The 19,470-nt window shown below is 32.4% G+C and overlaps 1 protein-coding gene across 1 annotated transcript in view; it reads left to right on the top strand.

The window, feature by feature from the left end:
- The first annotated feature begins 2,853 nt into the window (after positions 1-2,853).
- LOC124544499 (protein O-mannosyl-transferase TMTC1-like) overlaps positions 2,854-19,470 on the top strand; it is a 120,533-nt gene continuing 103,916 nt past the window's right edge. The window contains exon 1 of the mRNA XM_047123090.1: positions 2,854-3,478. Coding sequence (XP_046979046.1) covers positions 3,189-3,478 — 290 coding nt within the window. The 5' untranslated portion in view covers positions 2,854-3,188. The remainder of the gene's footprint in view (positions 3,479-19,470) is intronic.

Genomic DNA, 19,470 nt, shown 5'->3' with positions numbered 1-19,470 from the left:
ATCATTCTCGCCAAAAAATTACAGCTTATAATATGTTCTACCAATTTTCCTACTTACTGTTCTTGAGTATTAAAAGTAAATAGAATAATATATTACTTTAATATGATTTGATATCAGATTTGCAAAATCAATATAAATATTACTTATTAACACTGGTTAATATTTATAAACATTAAATAGCATAGTTGGTAAAGCGCTGTTAACTGGTGGTAACCAGTTCTGACAAGTATAATCTACTTCCATGAACCATCAATAACCCAGTATTTACTTCTGTTCTCACATGTAATAAAGAATAAGAATAAATTTATCTTAAACATAAATTACACGAAAAGAAATCAACGAATATGAATACCACGCCTTTTTCTTATGGTTGGCGGACGAGCATATGGGCCACCTGAAGCTGTAAGAAATATTAACTATTCCTTACATCGTCAATGTGCCACCAACCTTGGGAACTAAGATGTTATGTCCCTTGTGCCTGTAGTTACACCGGCTCACTCACCCTTCAAAACGGAACACAACAATACTGAGTACTGTTATTTGGCGGTAGAATAACTGATGAGTGGGAGGTACCTACCCAGACGGGCTTGCACAAAGCCCTACCACTAAGTAGACGCCTTTTTATATCTGAATATATTTTTCTTAAAATTATTAATTTCAGGCTACTGAACTAAGAAAATTAATCGAATATTATAAATAAAACACAATATATAAAAGATAAAGCGATTTGATTAAGGACGTCCTCTTACATTAGTAATGACGTCGCCTCAGTTAATCGTTCTCTCGCTCATAATCAATCAAACATAATCCGTTATTTGCGCTGGACCAGTAATTGAGAACGGATTAATGCTTGTGTCCCGTGATGTGTTATTTAGGATAGCATAGATTTTATGTTTGCATTCATTTTCCTCTATATCGAAACGCGTTTACTGGAGATTATAACTGAAGTATTCTACAACATTATTGTATCCTGGTACATTGAATTGTTGTTACGTCAATTTCTCCAAAGGAAATTATTGTCTTTGAAATTTTATATTATGAATGCGAAAAAGCTCTATGTCAGCCTGCTACGTTTTCACTGTAGATCCAACTAACGACTTCACCAAAAAATAGGTATTAAAAATAAATAATTAAATTAAATGAAAGTCGAGTGCTAGATATAAAATTTGCATTCTATAGTGTGTATTTTATTAAAGAATTTATTGATATAATTTACATCTATCAAATTACCTCTCGGAATTGGTACTCTAGTTTCCTCGTCCTAATTTAATTTATAAATGAATGAAACAAGCCGTCTCAGAAACTTCAATGTCTACGCTCAGAAATGGAAAGAAACTGAGCTGACGATTGACGATGACACGAAATTCCTTAAAATATTCAATTCAATTTCATTCCAAACGTAATGGCACAAGACTGACATTACATCCCGAATTTAAGAACCATTTAAAAATATATAATATGTTTCTTCAGCAAATCGAAAAATATTATCATAATTTGATGACCTCCAAGGTCGAGTAGTGTGTATACAGGTTTTCATCGCTACGCCACTCCGAGGTTCCGCGTTCGATTCGCGGCCGAATCGATGTAGAAAAAGTTCATTAGTTTTTATATTGTCTGGGGTCTGAGTGTTTGTGGTGCCGTCGTTACTTCTGGTTTTCCATAACACAAGTGTTTTAGTTACTTACATTGGGATCAGAGTAATGTATGTGATTTTGTTCAGTATTTAGTACATTTTTTTAATATTATTATTGCGATTCGAATTTCACTAATATTATATAGAAATGGCCCACTTGCTTTGAGAACTCAAATCAAAATCAAATGTATATTTTATTCAAGTCATTTCCTATAAGCTCATAGTGCTTGAATTTATATTTTACAAGATAAATTAAATTGAAACATACTACTGGCTCAGAATGTACATTTTTATAAATCAAAATAGATGGTAGGTACTTATGCGGTAACACCAACTATAGATATTGCCGCCTTGAGATGAAAAGTTTATTTGTCTGTATGTAACGGATTACCTGCATAAGAATGTTACGTCATTCCTCAGTGCAAGATACATTCACGGCTCATTTATTATATAATTATAAATTAATTAATATATTTAATAACATAATATAATTATCATTTTATTAACATTATATAAATGTTACGACGCGATTCCGCTACGAATTCATTCAGCACATACTGATGTAATGAAATTACGTCGTCTTAATTCATAATGCAGAAGTGAATTGGGTAACATAACATTAGCATTTCAAATGCTGTAGTTTCACGAGCTTAGGTTAAGGCAGATTCACACTATCAATTTACGTTAGGTAGATTCCTAACATGAAGTTACATTTTTTATCAATATGTTTTTCTTTTGATGTTATATTTAATACGTCTAGTATTTTTTATGTATTATTTATTTAGTTGTTTGTAGTTTTTATTGCTGGATCAATCAAATATGTCAGGTTCAATGCAACTGTTTTTGTAAAATAAATAAACCCTCATTAATATGAATAAAGATGTTACCACACAAACTATGCAATAAATATTTTTTTTTATTAAAAAATATATAATAACAAATTTACTTAAAATATATTTTTGAAAATCTTTCAAACTTATAAATTTTGAGATTTTTTTCTATTTATTTTAGAGTGATATATATATTAGACAACGGACGGACTCTACAAAAATAGTACCATGGTCGAGCCGTCATTATGAATCTTAAGGTACATCCCTTGCACTGTAATTACACCGGCTCACTCGGCCACCGCAGCCGTATAATCGTAAACAAAAAGCTCAAAACTTCCAACTTTATCATGAAAGTTAACTAAAACATGATTCTTCTTGTTTCAGATTCAGAACGTGAACTTTAATAAAAATAAAATTACTTCGGCGAAGTGAAGTTATAATAAAAAACCGAAATACAGAGAAGGGTCGACCGTCTTCGTCGGGAGCATCGTTTAGCACCGGGCTACTCATGAATATGACATAAGCGGTCCTGGACTGACCCAATGTTGATTTATGTGCCGGTGATCCATCATACTTGATAAACGTACCCGCAAACATTATCTACATACATACATCCAAGTGCCATTGACAAAGTTGCTATGTTAAGTCAACTTGTAAATTGCTTTTTTGTTAATCATTTCCCATCGATTTCTCGTGACGGTCAAAAAATGTCATAAAATATCACAATGCGACGTCGACCGTTACCAGTCCGGGAATCGAATTCCAAATCGTGGCGCAGTTTGTGTGAAAACGAGTGGGCGGTGTACGCTCTTGTAGCTTCGGTTGGTGCTTTGACGTATTCGAATAGTTTGAACGGTGAATTCGTTCACGATGACATACCCGCCATCGTGACGAACGGTGACGTGACGGGTGCGAATCCGGTGCTGAGGATATTTGAAAATGATTTCTGGGGCACGCCGATGTCTGATCCTGGCAGTCACAAATCGTATCGACCGCTCACTACGCTGACGTTTAGGTGAGTACATTTTATATGATTCTATATATATTGTTATATACATATACATACATATATATATATGTATGTATATGTATATAACAATGTGAAAAAGGGACAGAATGTTGATTATTCTATATATATATATATATAGAATAATCAAAATTCTGTCCCTTTTTCACAACCAAACGAATAATTAAACAAATGATGCCAAATTTCATGAAATTCGTTCATGAAATTTGGTATCCTGCAAACTTGAGCTTCGAGGAAGGACATAGATTACGTTTTTTGCCTTACAACCAACACCCTGAAACGTTATCGAGCCGACTACTAGTATAGAATACTCATGGACAAGTATTTTAAAAGTATTCTGTCATTATGATGATATATCATCAAACTATATTATACAAACCATAAATCTGTCAAAAGATTTTGTAAACTTCATTTTTCAGGTATAATAGAACCAATAAAAACAACATTCGCTAAAAGAAACATTGAAAGCATGATTCAGGATTAGATATATCGGGGAAAAATTGATGTGGTACGAATAAATAAAAAATAAGTTTATAAAAATTCAGGCTCCCTCTTAACTTTCTCTAACAGGTGAATTTAAATGGAATCTTGTAAAGAGGTGTGGCTGCAAAGGAAGTAGTATGATAATCAATTATTAAAAATCCGAGTTTTTACTGGATTTATAATAAAATTAATACAGTGATTCTTTTTTATTAGATATCTAAAACTAAACGGTCAAAACTACTGTCACTTGAACTATTAGTTATTGGTGAATTAACAATAAGACGCTCGTTTCTAACTAATTAGAATTTGTATTTGCTTTTGATTTTAAATTCACTTTTATAGCATCCTACGCACACGATTAAAGTAAACTTTTAATACGTAAAGTATTAAAAGCATTACTTCGTTTTAGAACAAGGAGACCACACTTTTCCATTTTATAAAAAACTAGCGGCCTGCCCTGGCTTCATCCGAGTATTTGATTTGTATCGTTATATTATGACCGAATTGCACAAAATGTGTTATTATGACGTATAACCTGTATTAATGTAAAATTTTATCCAAATCCGTTTAGTTATTATTTCGTGAAAGAGTTACATACATACATCCATCCTTACAAACATTCGCATTAGTATCTAGATGTAGGTAGGTAGATCGTAAGTACAAAGACAAATATTACAAATCAAATGGCTTACGTGACCTTAACAACGACCATAACTGATTATCATTGTCCATACACTACGAGCGCTGACGTACCAATCTCTGTTACTTCGAAGTACCCGCATAAGTATTATAGCCGATCTCAGAGTAGCTGATAATAATATATGGAAACTCCTTACAATATACTAAAATCGTTATCAAAACGCCCTGCGTCTTTCTTTCTTTGAAACACATCAAAATCCGTTGCGCAGTTTTGAAGATTAACATATTTAGATTATATGATATTTAAAATTAACATATTTAGAATACAGAATGTATTTCATTTTATTTATTTATAATTTCCGAATTCACAACACGCGTTTCGTTTTTCAATGGAACTTCATGATCGTATAAATTTAATTTATAAATCAGGAGACGGTAATACCAATGTACTGACAGTAATACTGATTCTATTTTGTTTAATAAATATCGTTCGTATGCATCAACCCACACAGTTACACTATGTTTATTTATATATAGAATAATATATGGACAATATAGTAAAAAAACTATAATTAAGTAAATAAACAAATTCTGTAGTATATTTAATATCAGCATTGCACCTGTGCAAAGCTGGGCGGGCGGGTTGCTAGTTATTAATAAATAACAAAAGGAAATAATAATAATATTACAAAAAGAAGAAACAGGCACTCTTATATATACGTGCCGGGGGATTTTTTGTGTTTTGTCGAGTATGTTGGAATTATATTTACTTATCTTATTGATAAGGAAATCTTATTTAAAACTCACTAACAACTTTAGCGTTAATCGTACAGATTTTACTCGTCAATAAAACGCAATACATAGTATATTGTGCTTCGGTACGGATAGAGTTGGAAGGATAAATAATTATTCTTAAATTCAAACACACACGAAGTTGTGGGCACAGCTAGTCTGAAATGAAAATAAAATAGATTATATTTTGCAATATTATTTTGACATTGCTTATGTACCTACTATATAAATAATTATAAATAGATATTATACAGAGTTATAAATATACTACGAGTATATAGGTATCTTTGCAAATTTTCTGACCAATTGGTTGGCTGGAAAGGGCTTAAAATTAATTAGCAAGATTTAGCCCACACCTATAATCAGTTATTTAAAGTCACCTAATTAACATCTTATTATGAAATTTTAAAATTACGGACTCATGAGACTACAATGTCAACTGATAGGCCTTATGGTCATCGTGATAATACTTAAGGAATATAATCAAGTACTATGATTTATTTAATATTTATCTTCTAAAGGGATGAAAGTGTGGATGGGATTTATTTATTTCTGATGTTATAAATATTAAAAGCACGGCTAAGGTTATTGTTAATAAGTTAAAGATTTTTCTGAAAATCTATCACTAAACAGGGCGCAACTTCAGATAAAAAAATAAGGATGAAATTTTGCAAGAAAGTTAGTCTTGCTTGATTGTTGTCCAAATATGAAGGTTATTCAGCAAGCTACGCAGCTTAACAAATACATCTAATATTTCAAAGAAAACTATAGATTTCCATATATTGAATCGTCGTTAAAGTCATACAATAAAGACAAAATGAAAATGTCGTAAACATTACGAAGTTCAACGAAACATATTCATTTGTGGCTTGAAGTTTTATACACGAACTAATTATGCCAGTTTTTTAATTAACATTTTCAACACAATTGGGTCCTGAGTAACTCCATACATACAATATGTGGTTTCTCTCGACTAAAACATTTATCGGTTTATTAATTACTTTTTAGTTCTTCTTTAGTTTTATTAATTTTATGATTATATCATACAAACTGTAATATATCTGACTAACTCACTCAAAAAACCGGAAAAATATTATAAAATGTGGCAGTTACGCAACTCAGGTGTCCCTGTCAAGGATAATGACCGATTTTATTAGGGAAAGAGGTAATCCAACATTTGATTTGATTTGATTGAATCAAACTGAAAGACTATGTATAAATACATAATATGTTTTATGAGATCTTGTTAATTACCAAGTATGAATAAATCTATCAAGTAATTGATTAAAAATAAAGCGTTGTAACAGTCTATAAATGTCCCACAGGTTGCTATGTCACACTGGTTGCCTATACCACCACGCTGCTCTAATACGGTTTCGTGTATATACAAATAGCAGAATCAAACTCAACATACATGTTTTCCTTATGATGTTTTCCTTTATCACTGAGCCCGAGATGAATTACAAAGTCAAATTAAATACTATCATTTACGTACATTCCCTTCGATTTGAATCCGACAGTTTTTGTTAAATACAAATAAATGAATATAACATTACGTAACGATAATCATTCCGAAATACATGTTCAGTCATATTCATATACATTCAAATAATTCGATCTATTAATATTCATTTCATATAATCATTTATTTCCGTAACTTCAATGTAAACTATTTATTTATTTCCAAAATATTTGTCAAAATAACTCGATCTATAAAATGTGTAGTATTTTATGGTAACACTTACAACCTGTATACGAAAGTATTGAGGTCTTTCAGCGGTGGAATAGGCGATAGGTGTAGCACCTATTTGTATTCGTTAGTCAAAATGCAAATTAATAAAAAGTTGTATTTAATGTAGGACTAATATCAAAAGAAACAATTAGGAAGAAAAAACTGTCATAATAATATGAATTATCAATATTAGGGCAGATTTTCTTGCCTAATATTAATAGAACATCTAGAAAATTACACTTCTTAAATAATTATTATAATTAACGTGAGTTTCAAAATGTTATTTCAAAGCCCTCAAAAGCGATTTTTCTTCTCAATGTATAATCAAATAAATATTTATAAGCTGATCAATTAAAAGTGAACTTAATTGAAGCAATGATCTGGCCACTTCATAAGGTAATAATAACTATTATGGTGGGAATTAATAAAAGGCTATAAGGTCTTCGTACAGCATGAAATAAGCTGATTAATATTAAGTTTTAAAACCTTTACCTTATCCTGTATAGAAGATAACATACCCGTTCCCAAGCGTACGGAGATGTTTTACCAAGTTTAGATTTAGTTACAGTAACCGGACTTTGTTTGAAAACAAGTTAGTGTTCATTCCACGAGTCGAACTCCGAAGGAACGAAATACTCACACCTCATTGGTCGATGATGGAGAAGAAATTTAAATCAAGGTTCAATAGTGATAAGGATTCAAGGATCATTTATCGATATCGATACGGCTCGCTTAGTATATTTCAGTTACATTCACAGTATAATGTCATACGGTATTGTGCTTTGGGGCAACGCAGCCGCTATCCATACTATATTTGTGCTGCAGAAAAGGGCTATTATACAATTAATGAGTTTATGATTTATAGCACACCTTGGGAATGAAACGATCGCCTCCTGTCTTTTGTAATTTCATTTAAATTGTTTATATAATGCATGAGACAAAAAAAACCCGCTGAGTTTCTTTCGCCGGTTCTTCTCAGGTCAGGGTATTTTCTTTTCCGAACCGGTGGTACTGTTTCAATTGACCATCAATAAGAAAGTGTAATACTTCTATATTGAATAAAGCAAGTTGAGTAGTTTGAGTTTGAACCAATGGGAATACAGAAACAATTATTTATGGAAGCTATTAGATTATTTTGGAAATGTTCGAGATGAATGGTGTTATAAAAGAAATAATATTGTCTCTAGCAAACTAGTCGTAAGTTAAAGGTTATGATTGGGATAAAAGGAATTAACAGCGCCCCCCTCACTCCAGCTTAGCCTAAAATGCCTCGAGTTGCTGTCCCTTGATCTGATTGTCGATTTTATTAAATATCCAACTATTATTTGTTATGTAAATGTCACTAGAAACCCACTTATTATTTAGTCCAAGTCTATTTAGTCTTACTATTTAGTCCAAAGAGCTGAGATGGCCCAGTGGTTAGAACGCGTGCATCTTAACCTATGATTGCGGGTTCAAACCCAGGGAAGCAACACTATATATAACTTAAATTGTGTTTATAATTCATCTCGTGCTCGGCGGTGAAGAAAAACATTGTGAGGAAACCTGCATATGTCTAATTTCATCAAAATTCTGCCATCGGTATTCCACCAACCCGCATTGGAACAGTGTGGTAGAATATGTTCCAAGCCCTCTCCTTAATGGAAGAGGAGGCCTTATCTCAGCAGTGGGAAATGTACAGGCTGTTACTATTTAGCCCAAGAATAACAAACTGAGAACCAACAATGAAGCGTTACTTATTACTTTGCAGGATAACTCAAAAAACAAATGGTATAATGTATGAGGGAATAAACATATATACGAATTCAAAAGCAGAAATGATAAAAAATATATTTTGAACTTCATTAAGTCATTTTATAATATCAACTGAATGCTAATTGATACAATAATAGTAATTTCCAATTGTGTTTGTAAGATCCCGAGAGCTATTCTTCTCTAGATTGGGAAATTACAATTGGATATAAAATATTATTCAACAAAACATTTCTATAGATCCAAACATAATACGATACCGCATTTTCAATATGTCAGGGTTTTTGCGGATTACAACTATCGGATTCGCTTTTGTAACATCCCGACTCTCGATATGATGTTTAATATAAGAGAAAGGCTACATTCGGCGAACAGACAACCATTTCACTTCTAAAACACGAGATCGAACAATAATAGACTTTACCGCATTCATTATAAAGTTGAATTTTCGTTTTACAGATGTAGAATTAACTCGGGCATGCATGTTAAAGATTTTTTGCGCGAGAAAGGGAAATGGGACGTGTGATATGTAAATTTAGATATCTTTTTATAGGTTACAGATAATACGAGGGCGTCGGTATGAAAATGGTTCGAAACCGATTTGTTATTTCTCCTCCGTGCCAGTATGTCGCGGTTTATTTTGCTACCAATAATGATGTTCTGTCTCGTTTGTTCCTTATATTACTTTATTTCCTCTGACATTTGTTACGGTAATAATATTATGTATTGATACGAACAGATGGATATTTTGTTTGTTTGTTTTAATGTTGTACTCTATTGTATTTGTATTTTGTTTATTAATAGTATAATACATGGTCTTGACGTTTCAACTGAGTTTTCATCTGACATTTCATCCGAAGGTGAAATCTTACCACCGTTCATGATTCGTATGGTAATCATATTTGATTTAAATTTGTATATAATTAAGGCCTTGCTAAGGCAAATTTCTGATGGTACTAACAATAATAAGAAAATTAATCATTGACAAATCGAATATTTTTTTTACTTATAACCAATAGGTAAATACTAATTTTCTACGGCAATGAATCCTAACAAAAATTTCATACTCAAATCATTCTTGTTTAACGCACTTTATATTCGCAAAAACCGGATCGAAATCAGTTGGATTGCTTAAAGAAAGTTGAAATACATAGAAAGCAACATCAACATATACTATATATATAGATTATAAATAATATGCAGGAAATAAAAAAATGTGTTTCCACTAATCACTTAGGTCACAAATTATGCAGTGTCTATGGGTTGTAATTTTCCATCAGGTGTTAAAAAAACGTGTGCTATATAATAAAGTTGTTCGTATGTTTAACATATTAAAATCATAACATAATACATAATGTGTTAAATCTCATTTGTTACACGTCCTTTGAAGACGCTGATAGCAAGCGATGTAAAATGAGCTCGGAGCGAAGCGCAATTTTAACTTAAACATCCCATGCTTGTACGCCGAGATTAACAGCAAGAATTTTCAAAAGGTTTGCGGGGTAAAATTCTATTTTTGGCAAAATATCTGCCGTTTGAAATACTTTCCGTCATTTCGAAGACGACAAAGACGAAGTTGATTATTATAATGATAAACGGTCTCCGCGTGGAAACAAACAGAAATAGGCTATTACTGAAAATATATTTCATATGTGGTCAAGAAATATTATACTGATTAGAAATATTATCTTCACCCATGTGTTTACTTGTTTTTGGTATGAGTGAGCCGGCTTAACAACAGCGTCACAATTTTTTAAGACGTTTCAAAAACAACAAAAGCAACAGCCTGTAAATTTTCCACAGCTGGGCTAAGGCCTCCTCTCCCAATATGTTCCAATGCGAGTTGGACAAGTACGAAATGAATTATAAACACAAATTAAGGACATAAATATTTAGTGGTAGCCTGGATTTGAACTTTCAATCATCGTTTGTGATGCACGCGTTTTAACAACTGGGCCATCCCGGCTCTCCGAGACGTTTTGACGGGTACTAATTTATATATAAAATGCTGTTGGGTGTAATTCGCGATCATCAAAATAAAACATACACCTTATTTAGTTGTTTTTCAAACTAAAACCACTTTAGTAGAAAAATCATGTGATGGTGTATGAAGTCTCCTCCATTGCTTCTTATGCTTGTGTTTGTTCACTAAAAAGTTTCTAGTTCATTTTCCTGCTCACAGGCGCTCAAAGTTTGTCGAATAACCCCTGTAATCAGACTAGCACACTTGTCGATGGTCTCGTTGAGTCAAAAGCATTTTGTTCGATAAAAGACGGATTATATATTTTTAAAATAGTTGAATATATAAAGTTTATTAATATATTATTTTTTTTAGATGATAATTTGAATTTCAAATTTACAACTTATTAAAAAATGCAATAGTGTTAAGTTCTTGACAAACGATTAAAATTAATGTAATTGAAAGGTAAAAGAAATGAATAGTATTATGCATACTTTGAATGGGCAGCGTCCTAAATGGACTTTTTTTCTATTCGGTATAAAAATAATAAGCAATACAATGCAGTAAGTTGCAGCAGTAGCATCCCACTGAAAAAATAAAAATTATATTCAAAAAAAGTATAATCTAAAAATAATTTAATGTAAATATAAATAATATAATATAATTGTGTAAAACGCTTACACAATTATCAGGAAATGAGTAATAATAATAAATTTAAAATATATATGTATTAAACATTTTTACAATTTTATAGCAAAAGTCTTCGATATTTTTTAACTCGATTGAAGTCTCGCTTAATGGAAAGCGAAAAAAAATGACGAAAACTTCGCTTGCCGAAGCAGTCATTGCTCTTATAAATATCCGACTTTTATCGGTGGTGTTTAAATTAAACGAGATCAAAATATATCCTTCTTTTTTAAACAATACTTCTAAATAGTATTATAATTTAAAATTTCAATTATGATTGCTTAATGGTTACCGACGATTAAAACTATTACATAAACAACAAACAAAACAACAACGGCCTGTAAATTCCCACTGCTGGGCTAAAGGCCTCCTCTCCCTTTGAGGAGAAGGTTTGCAACAGATTCCACCACGCTGTTCCAATGCGGGTTGGTGGAATACACATGTGGCAAAATTGCTATGAAATTTGTCTCATGCAGGTTTCCTCACGATGTTTTCCTTCACCGCTGAGCACGAGATGAATTATAAAGACAAACTAAGCACATGAATCAGCGGTGCTTGCCTGGGTTTGAACCCGCAATCATCGGTTAAGATGCACGCGTTCTAATTACTGGGCCATCTCGACTCTAAAAACTATTACATATCTTTGATAAAACTCATCTTTGATAAATTTTATATCGTCTATGAAATCTTTAGCTGTACGAACATTAAGTTTAAATTAGTTAATGTTTAAGTACCACATCGAGGTTTACACTAAAACCGACTTAAAATCGATGGTGCAAAGTTCATTTCACCTTGCGAAGATTGATATTGCACAAAAAAAACTACAAAATACAAGTATAAGGAAGTAGGTCACAGAGATTCTCAAGACAATGGCTCTGAAGCGCTCTGTGATAAACGACACGGTGATGAGTAGGTGGAAAACCCTTGGAAATTAAATGTGTTCCCATGATAAACGAGCGCTTCTAGCAAGGCATGCTTCTTTATTTAATTTACTTCAATATTACTTGCTTAAAAGGTTATACTAAATTCCATTCCAACCACAAAGGACAAAAGACAAATAAACAACATATGACTTTGAAATAATGCGATACCATTGATCGACAGTTTAAATAATCTATGATATTCATACTTATAATGGAACTCTGGGAAGTTTGGAACCATAATGTGAGTAGATAAGTGGTTTAGTCGTATACTGTTGTTTTATAATTATTATTATTTTGGAAATATTAAACTAAAATAAACACACAAGTCCCGTGAACAAGACATTAGATAATGTCGAAATATCGTGCTCCATCGAACAAAAATAAAAAACATGGTAAATATCCCGAAATTAATAACTTTAATAGTAAAAATAACCATGTCAATTTAAAATCTTATATAAAATAAGCACTTTAATATTATGTCTTAAATAATAAATTAATATCCAGTTAAGTATTCGTTTTGCTAAAGTGTGTAAATATATAAACATCAGGTTACTAAATAGTATGCTTCCCGTTTGAAAGTTGAGTGTTGCAATGTAGATGCAGGTGTAAGGGACATGAAATCTTATCTTGGTGATTTAAGGATAGGTTAATATTTATTACAATTTGACGACCTCTGTGGTCGAGTAGTGTGCACGCCGGTACGCCACTCCGAGTTCTCCAGTTCAATTCCCAGCCGAGTCGATGAAGAGAAAGTTAATTAGTTTTCTATGTTGTTTTGGGTCTGAGTGTTTGTGGTACCGTAGTTAATTCTAATTTTCCATAACATCATTGCTTTAGCTACTTACATTGGGATTAAAGTAATGTTATATAATGATGTTGTTCAATATTTATATTTACATATATTATTATTAGTGAGTAGTCGCTCATCAGATGAAAATTTTCAAAGATTTTTTTTTTTACAATAATAATTGATTGATTTATGTCAAATGATGGCTCTTTGAAAACGCCAAACATCTAATTGAATCAAATGATATAAGCTGAGATGGTCCAGTGGTTAGAACGCGTGCATCTTAATCGATGATTTTGGGTTCAAACCTAGGCAAGCACCAACTGTATATATGTGCTTAATTTGTGTTTATAATTCATCATTCATGAATACCGTGAGGTAACCTGCATGTGTCTAATTTCATCGAAATTCTGCCACATGTGCACTCAACCAACACGCACTGGAACTGCGTGATGGAATATGTTCAAAAACCCTCTCATTAATGGGAGAGAAGGCCTTAGCCCAGCAGTGGGTAATCTACAGCCTGTTACTTTACTTTTTTATGGTAGATGAGAGATAGCTTTATGATATATTAGATATTTGATTTACAGATGTTAAACAAAACATGAACAATAATCGTCAAATGAAGTCAACTAAATATACAGACGTGTTATCGCTTAGCAACATCATAGTTACATCAATGATATTTCTTTTTACTCCCGAAAGCAATAAAGGTTCTTATTAGCTGATGTTTCGTGAGTCGTGACGAATGCAAGCTATTTGCCAACAGGAGTGAGTTATAGTGGGAATCGCAATGCGGTAAGGCCAACACGCGACATTGGCGCAAACGCTGCGTATTTCTGTCTAAGTCCGTCTGACTTTACAAGATTTCGACTGTAATTGCCTGAAGATTACATAAATAGATAATTAAATCCTTGCATCTGTAATTTTAAAAGAGGCGAGATGGCTCAGTGTTTTGAACGCGTGCATCTTAACCGACGATTGCGGGATCGAACCCAGGCAAGCACCACTGAATATTCATGTGCTTAATTTGTGTTTATGACAATTGTTATATTGTTAGAGGGTGCCAATTGTAATAGTATCCTGGAGAATTTCTTTGAGGCAAAACTAAAATAATCGGTAAATAATATAATAATAATAAATATTAGACAACATCACATACATTACTCTGATCCCAATGTAAGTAGCTGAAGCACTTGTGTTATGGAAATCAGAAGTAACGACGGTACCACTAACACCCAGACCCAAGACAACATAGAAAACTAATGGTAATCTACATCGACTCGGCCGGGAATCGAACCCGGGACCTCAGAGTGGCGTACCCATGAAAACCGGTGTACACACCACTCGACCATGGAGGTCGTCAATCGGTAGAGTTGGACAAGGTTTTTTAAACTAAACAAATCCTCGAAAGAAAGTTCTCCAGAAGTCAGTTAAATAACCCTTTAAACTTACAAATAAATTTACTAAAAGGAAAATCTATGTTCCAATTTAGTTTATTCAAAAAAATAGTATTCCAAAATAATTTTAACAATTCTAATTTATAACATATCGTGCTTGAAAATTGTTATTTAAAATAATTTTATTACTAAAGTGTATTAATCTAACAATTTTATGGATTGAATGATAGTTGGTTCGCGTTTATTAAAAGAGCACTTTTACTAGTACTACGTTTTTTGTTTCTTCTCAGAAGCATTTGTGCAGATTAGGTAGCAATTCGATGATTCCAAAGTGTTTTAAAAAGCCTATTTCAATGAAAAAAAATATTACATATCAAATATAAATAAAAGAACAATGCTTAAATGACGTTCACAAATAATTTGGTTTACCACATGAACTGGAAACACTTATATAATCTTCACAATAGTTTAATTTCAACATTTAACGATATCGAAAAATCGGTAAATATAAAACTTTTGTCCCAATATTCTTATTTCATATTGGACATTCCATTCATCTTATATTAGGTTTTATCTCTTATTTTTCCAAATGAATCTTCTTATGTATTATAAAATCTTATTTATTAAAAATAACTGATTTGTGACATATTTACTGATATATTTTTTTCTGCGTGTCGTGGTGACACTGGCACCACTGCCCTTATAGCAAACAAATCTTGAAGGTTATTATCAGTTGACCAATTATTCTACCGTTAAATGTTAATACAAGACATAATTCGTTCGATTTAAAGGTTCAATGAACGAGCGAACAGCTCGGCGATATGTATAATTTGAAATCCCATGAGTGATATTGCATTGACGATATTGGTAGTGGTGTATAATTATTTCAACGCCATTGTTTATATGCAAAGGTGACACCTTACCATTTCTTACCTAAACATATTAATAAAAGGTCTAAACGTAGTTTCCAATGCGAATAAAGTATAAACAACGTGGCAATTATTATTGTATGCAGTTTTCTATGTCCATCATACAAAAAGAGTAACTTTTATTTTTTGCTGGTTGTCCTGTTTTTTTTTATTTAAAAGATATCATTGATTTAGATTTTCAGGGCTTGCGAATTTCAGTCTATTTTTCCTGTTTATATGAAGTTTGGTTACAGTTAAGTTTTTTGTATACGAGTACCAATCATGGATACACACACACACACAGATACATGAAACAGTCCCGTTTGATGATTTTAAGACTTGTAAATGTTTGTCCATTCATAAAATATTTTATAGGTGAAGATATATTAAAAACGAAATAAAAAATGAACTCATAAAATATTTTACTGTTGAAAAATTTGCGAGGAGAGGTGAAATATGCGAATCGCAATGCGGTACGAGGCCACACGCGACCGTGACACTGCGGGTTTCCGACTGACTTTCTGAGGTTTTTCGCCCTAATTACTTCAACGCATTTATTACTGGAGCGACACGTTTAGTGCTTAACGAGCAATACCTACCTCACTTATAATATAAATAAAATCACGTATTTTTACTAAAATGACTTAGCTGATTGCACACCTTGGGATTGAAATGATCGCCTCCAGGCTGTTTCAAATGTCATCATCCTCCTTCCCTTTTCCCAATTTTATTTTGGGTCGGCGCAGCATGTCTTCTCCTTCCATACTTCTCTGTCAGGCGGCATCTCACAAGTAACATTCTTTCTGACTATATCGTCTTTCCCACGTCCATCCATCGTTTTCTTGGTCGTCCTCTACCTCTATATCCGTCCACATCCATGCTCAAGGCCTTCCTCACAATATGTTCCTCATTCCTCCGCATTACATGCCCATACCATGATAGCCGCCTTCCACATAACTTCTCGGCTATCGGTGTCACTTTCAAACTTCCTCTTATGTACTCATTCCTTACTCTATAGGCTGTTTCAAATATACGAAAATATGTTTATTGTTTTATATAATACTATGTAAAATGAATTCCAAAAAAAATCCCGCTGAGTTTCTTTCGCCGGTTTTTCTCAGGTCCGAAGTGTTGATTTCCGAATTAGTGGTAGAATTTTGACAGTCAATAAGCAAGTGTAACACTTCCATATTGAATAAATATTTTACACTTTGACTTTGGCATTGGTGTTTGTACGCGCAATTACCCTAACGACTACAACCTTGGAGGGTAAGTTAGTATGTCATGTTTCTTATGCATCTAATTACACTGGCTCACTCAATTTTTATCGCCGCCGTCGCCGGAACAGAGTATTATTGATATTTAGCGGTAGAATATCTATTGAGTAAGTGGTATATAAACAAACAGGTTCGCACGAAGTGTTAACACCAGCATAATTAAGAAAGTGATGTCTTCTTCTTAATGACAAATATATAATGGCAGAAAGCAATGTTATCGAATAAACAGTAAAGAATACAACTTAGATGTAGCATCGGCAAATTCAGTAAAACCAATTACTGCCGATATGTACAAACATATCGCGCCATTCGACGCTATTCGTTGCTCTAGATTTTCGCGTCATTTCAACCCAAGAAAGCAAGTACATGTAAATCGACGTGTCAAATTGACGAATATATTAGGTCATATGGTATTACAAGTTATTACGTTCACATAAGAAATTAATATTGACAATTTGGGACAGCTAATTTAATTCGGATGTAATCGGTTTTACGATTTTTATGTAAGTTGTGTCGTACTATACAGTATTGAGCCAACAAAGTCTACAAATGTCCGCTGAAGCGCTTATTTCTCATGATAAGAATTAGGTTTATTAGGATTCCTCCACGCTACTCTGATTGGTCGATATATCTTAAATAATAAAATGTCAAGTAGCAAATAAACATACCTATTCACGACACAGAAAAGTATTAAATATTATTTAATATAAATTATATAGAAAACAATACAATATATTTACTAATTCTGTAAATGTATAAAATATAAATGTATTATATTAGTGTAATAAACAAATTAAAAAAGTGTTACTTCATTATGTAATGTTCAAGATAATAATAACACACTACCTAAATCTGTGAGTTGAATCTTCGTGAATGTCAACAAAAGAACACTCTTGGTTCAGGAGTTTCAACGAGCTCGGGACCGGGAATTAGCGACGAAGATGTGTTCCTCGCTGCTTTCAAGCACGGTGCCCATTTTCAAACAACGACTAACGATCATTACAAACATAATATGATAAAATAAAAGTACAAATAATTATAATAATATATAATTTGTAAATAGAAGATTAATAATAGATTGATTATTCTGACTGTTTTTCTTCTCGATATTTACCATGTTTTTTGTTCGGTGGAGCTCGATATTTCGAAATTACCTACGAATGTCTTGTTCACGAGACTGAAGTTTGCGGGTAGATGTTGATAATGTTAGAAGTGTCCATATCGAACTACCTCCTTTCTCGTACGTTTGCTGCGTAAACACCGGTCACCACTACTATTGTCACTTTCACCTTGGTAGGGACCATTGTTACTAGTTATATTTATTTTATGTACACTCGACACTCGATCCCGTGTTTTGCAGATGAAACTCACCGTATCGATTCGCGATTTTTTTATTTTATTTTGTGAGGGTTTGCATAATTTTATTATTGGATTCCATACTTATTTTCTTGTGTTTTGTTTATTTTTCTTCTGTTTTGGTCTGGTTTTAACGGTCTAACCAGCCATTAGATTGGGCATTTATCAATTATAAGTATCTAAACATATCTATATATTAACATATGCCTATTTAAAATATGTATTAAAACAAAATAAGTATCGTGCCAAGAGTACTCACTTAACAATTTGGACATACGAGTTTCAGTCATTCATTTGATATAAATATCTTATTAACAATTATGGATCAATACGGAATAGAATTAAACAATACACACCGCTATTGAGGATGTTTACATGTGTGTATGTATACACGCATATGTTCGTGCACGTGTCTTAAAATAAAAGTTACTTATAAAGAAGCTTATAACATTACATAAATAGAACTGTAAACAAGAAAATCAAGATATAAGTACTTAAACGTTCACGTTGTACAAAGAGACTAAACTGTGTGCTCGACTTCGTAAAGTGCTCTTCGTAACTTAAATTCTAAATATACGTATCGTGTACAAAGTCATAGGGATTAAAGATAGGAGCGTGAGCATAGAACGGCTCGCCAATTCAGAACAGTTGAAGAGGTCTCATAGAAAGATAACCCCGCAAAAACACGCCTGAAAAGGGTTGAATGGTAAGCTAATGGAATACCGCACAAGTTTAAGTGCTATTTAATTATATTCCGCGTTAATTTGAATAAGAAGATTAATGTATATCCGCGGTTAATTAGTGAGTAAAAATAATACGTGCCCTTATTATTAATAGTTTTTTTTCAATCTCGACATATAATCAATTTTTAAGCGAAATTTAATTAAATAAAACAAAGTCCCCGGCCACGTCTGTCTGTTTATATGTTCGTGATAGCTCCAAAACTACTGGAAGATTTTTATGCGGTTTTCACTAATAGACAGATAAGATTCTGGTATATCATTTGAGTAAAATATTACATATATGTAGTGATAAAATTTGTCACTAGATAGCGTTGACTGTCACTTAGATCATTAAAGGGTCATTGCGTCTTCTTTAAGGTAGCATAATTTTTTGTATTGATTGAGTTAAAAGTACGAGTGATTGTACGTGTCAAAACAATAAGTCTTTCATTTCTAACATCATTTATTAAGGTTTTTGTGTAAATAAGTTGATATAGAACGATAATTGTGAAACAAGTCGAAAAAAAAATACAAATAAAACTTTAAAATATATGATAAAAAA

Source organism: Vanessa cardui, chromosome 4 (genome assembly GCF_905220365.1).
Source record: "Vanessa cardui chromosome 4, ilVanCard2.1, whole genome shotgun sequence".
NCBI classification, from domain to species: Eukaryota; Metazoa; Arthropoda; class Insecta; order Lepidoptera; family Nymphalidae; genus Vanessa; species Vanessa cardui.
This window is presented reverse-complemented; position numbering and strand designations above follow the sequence as displayed.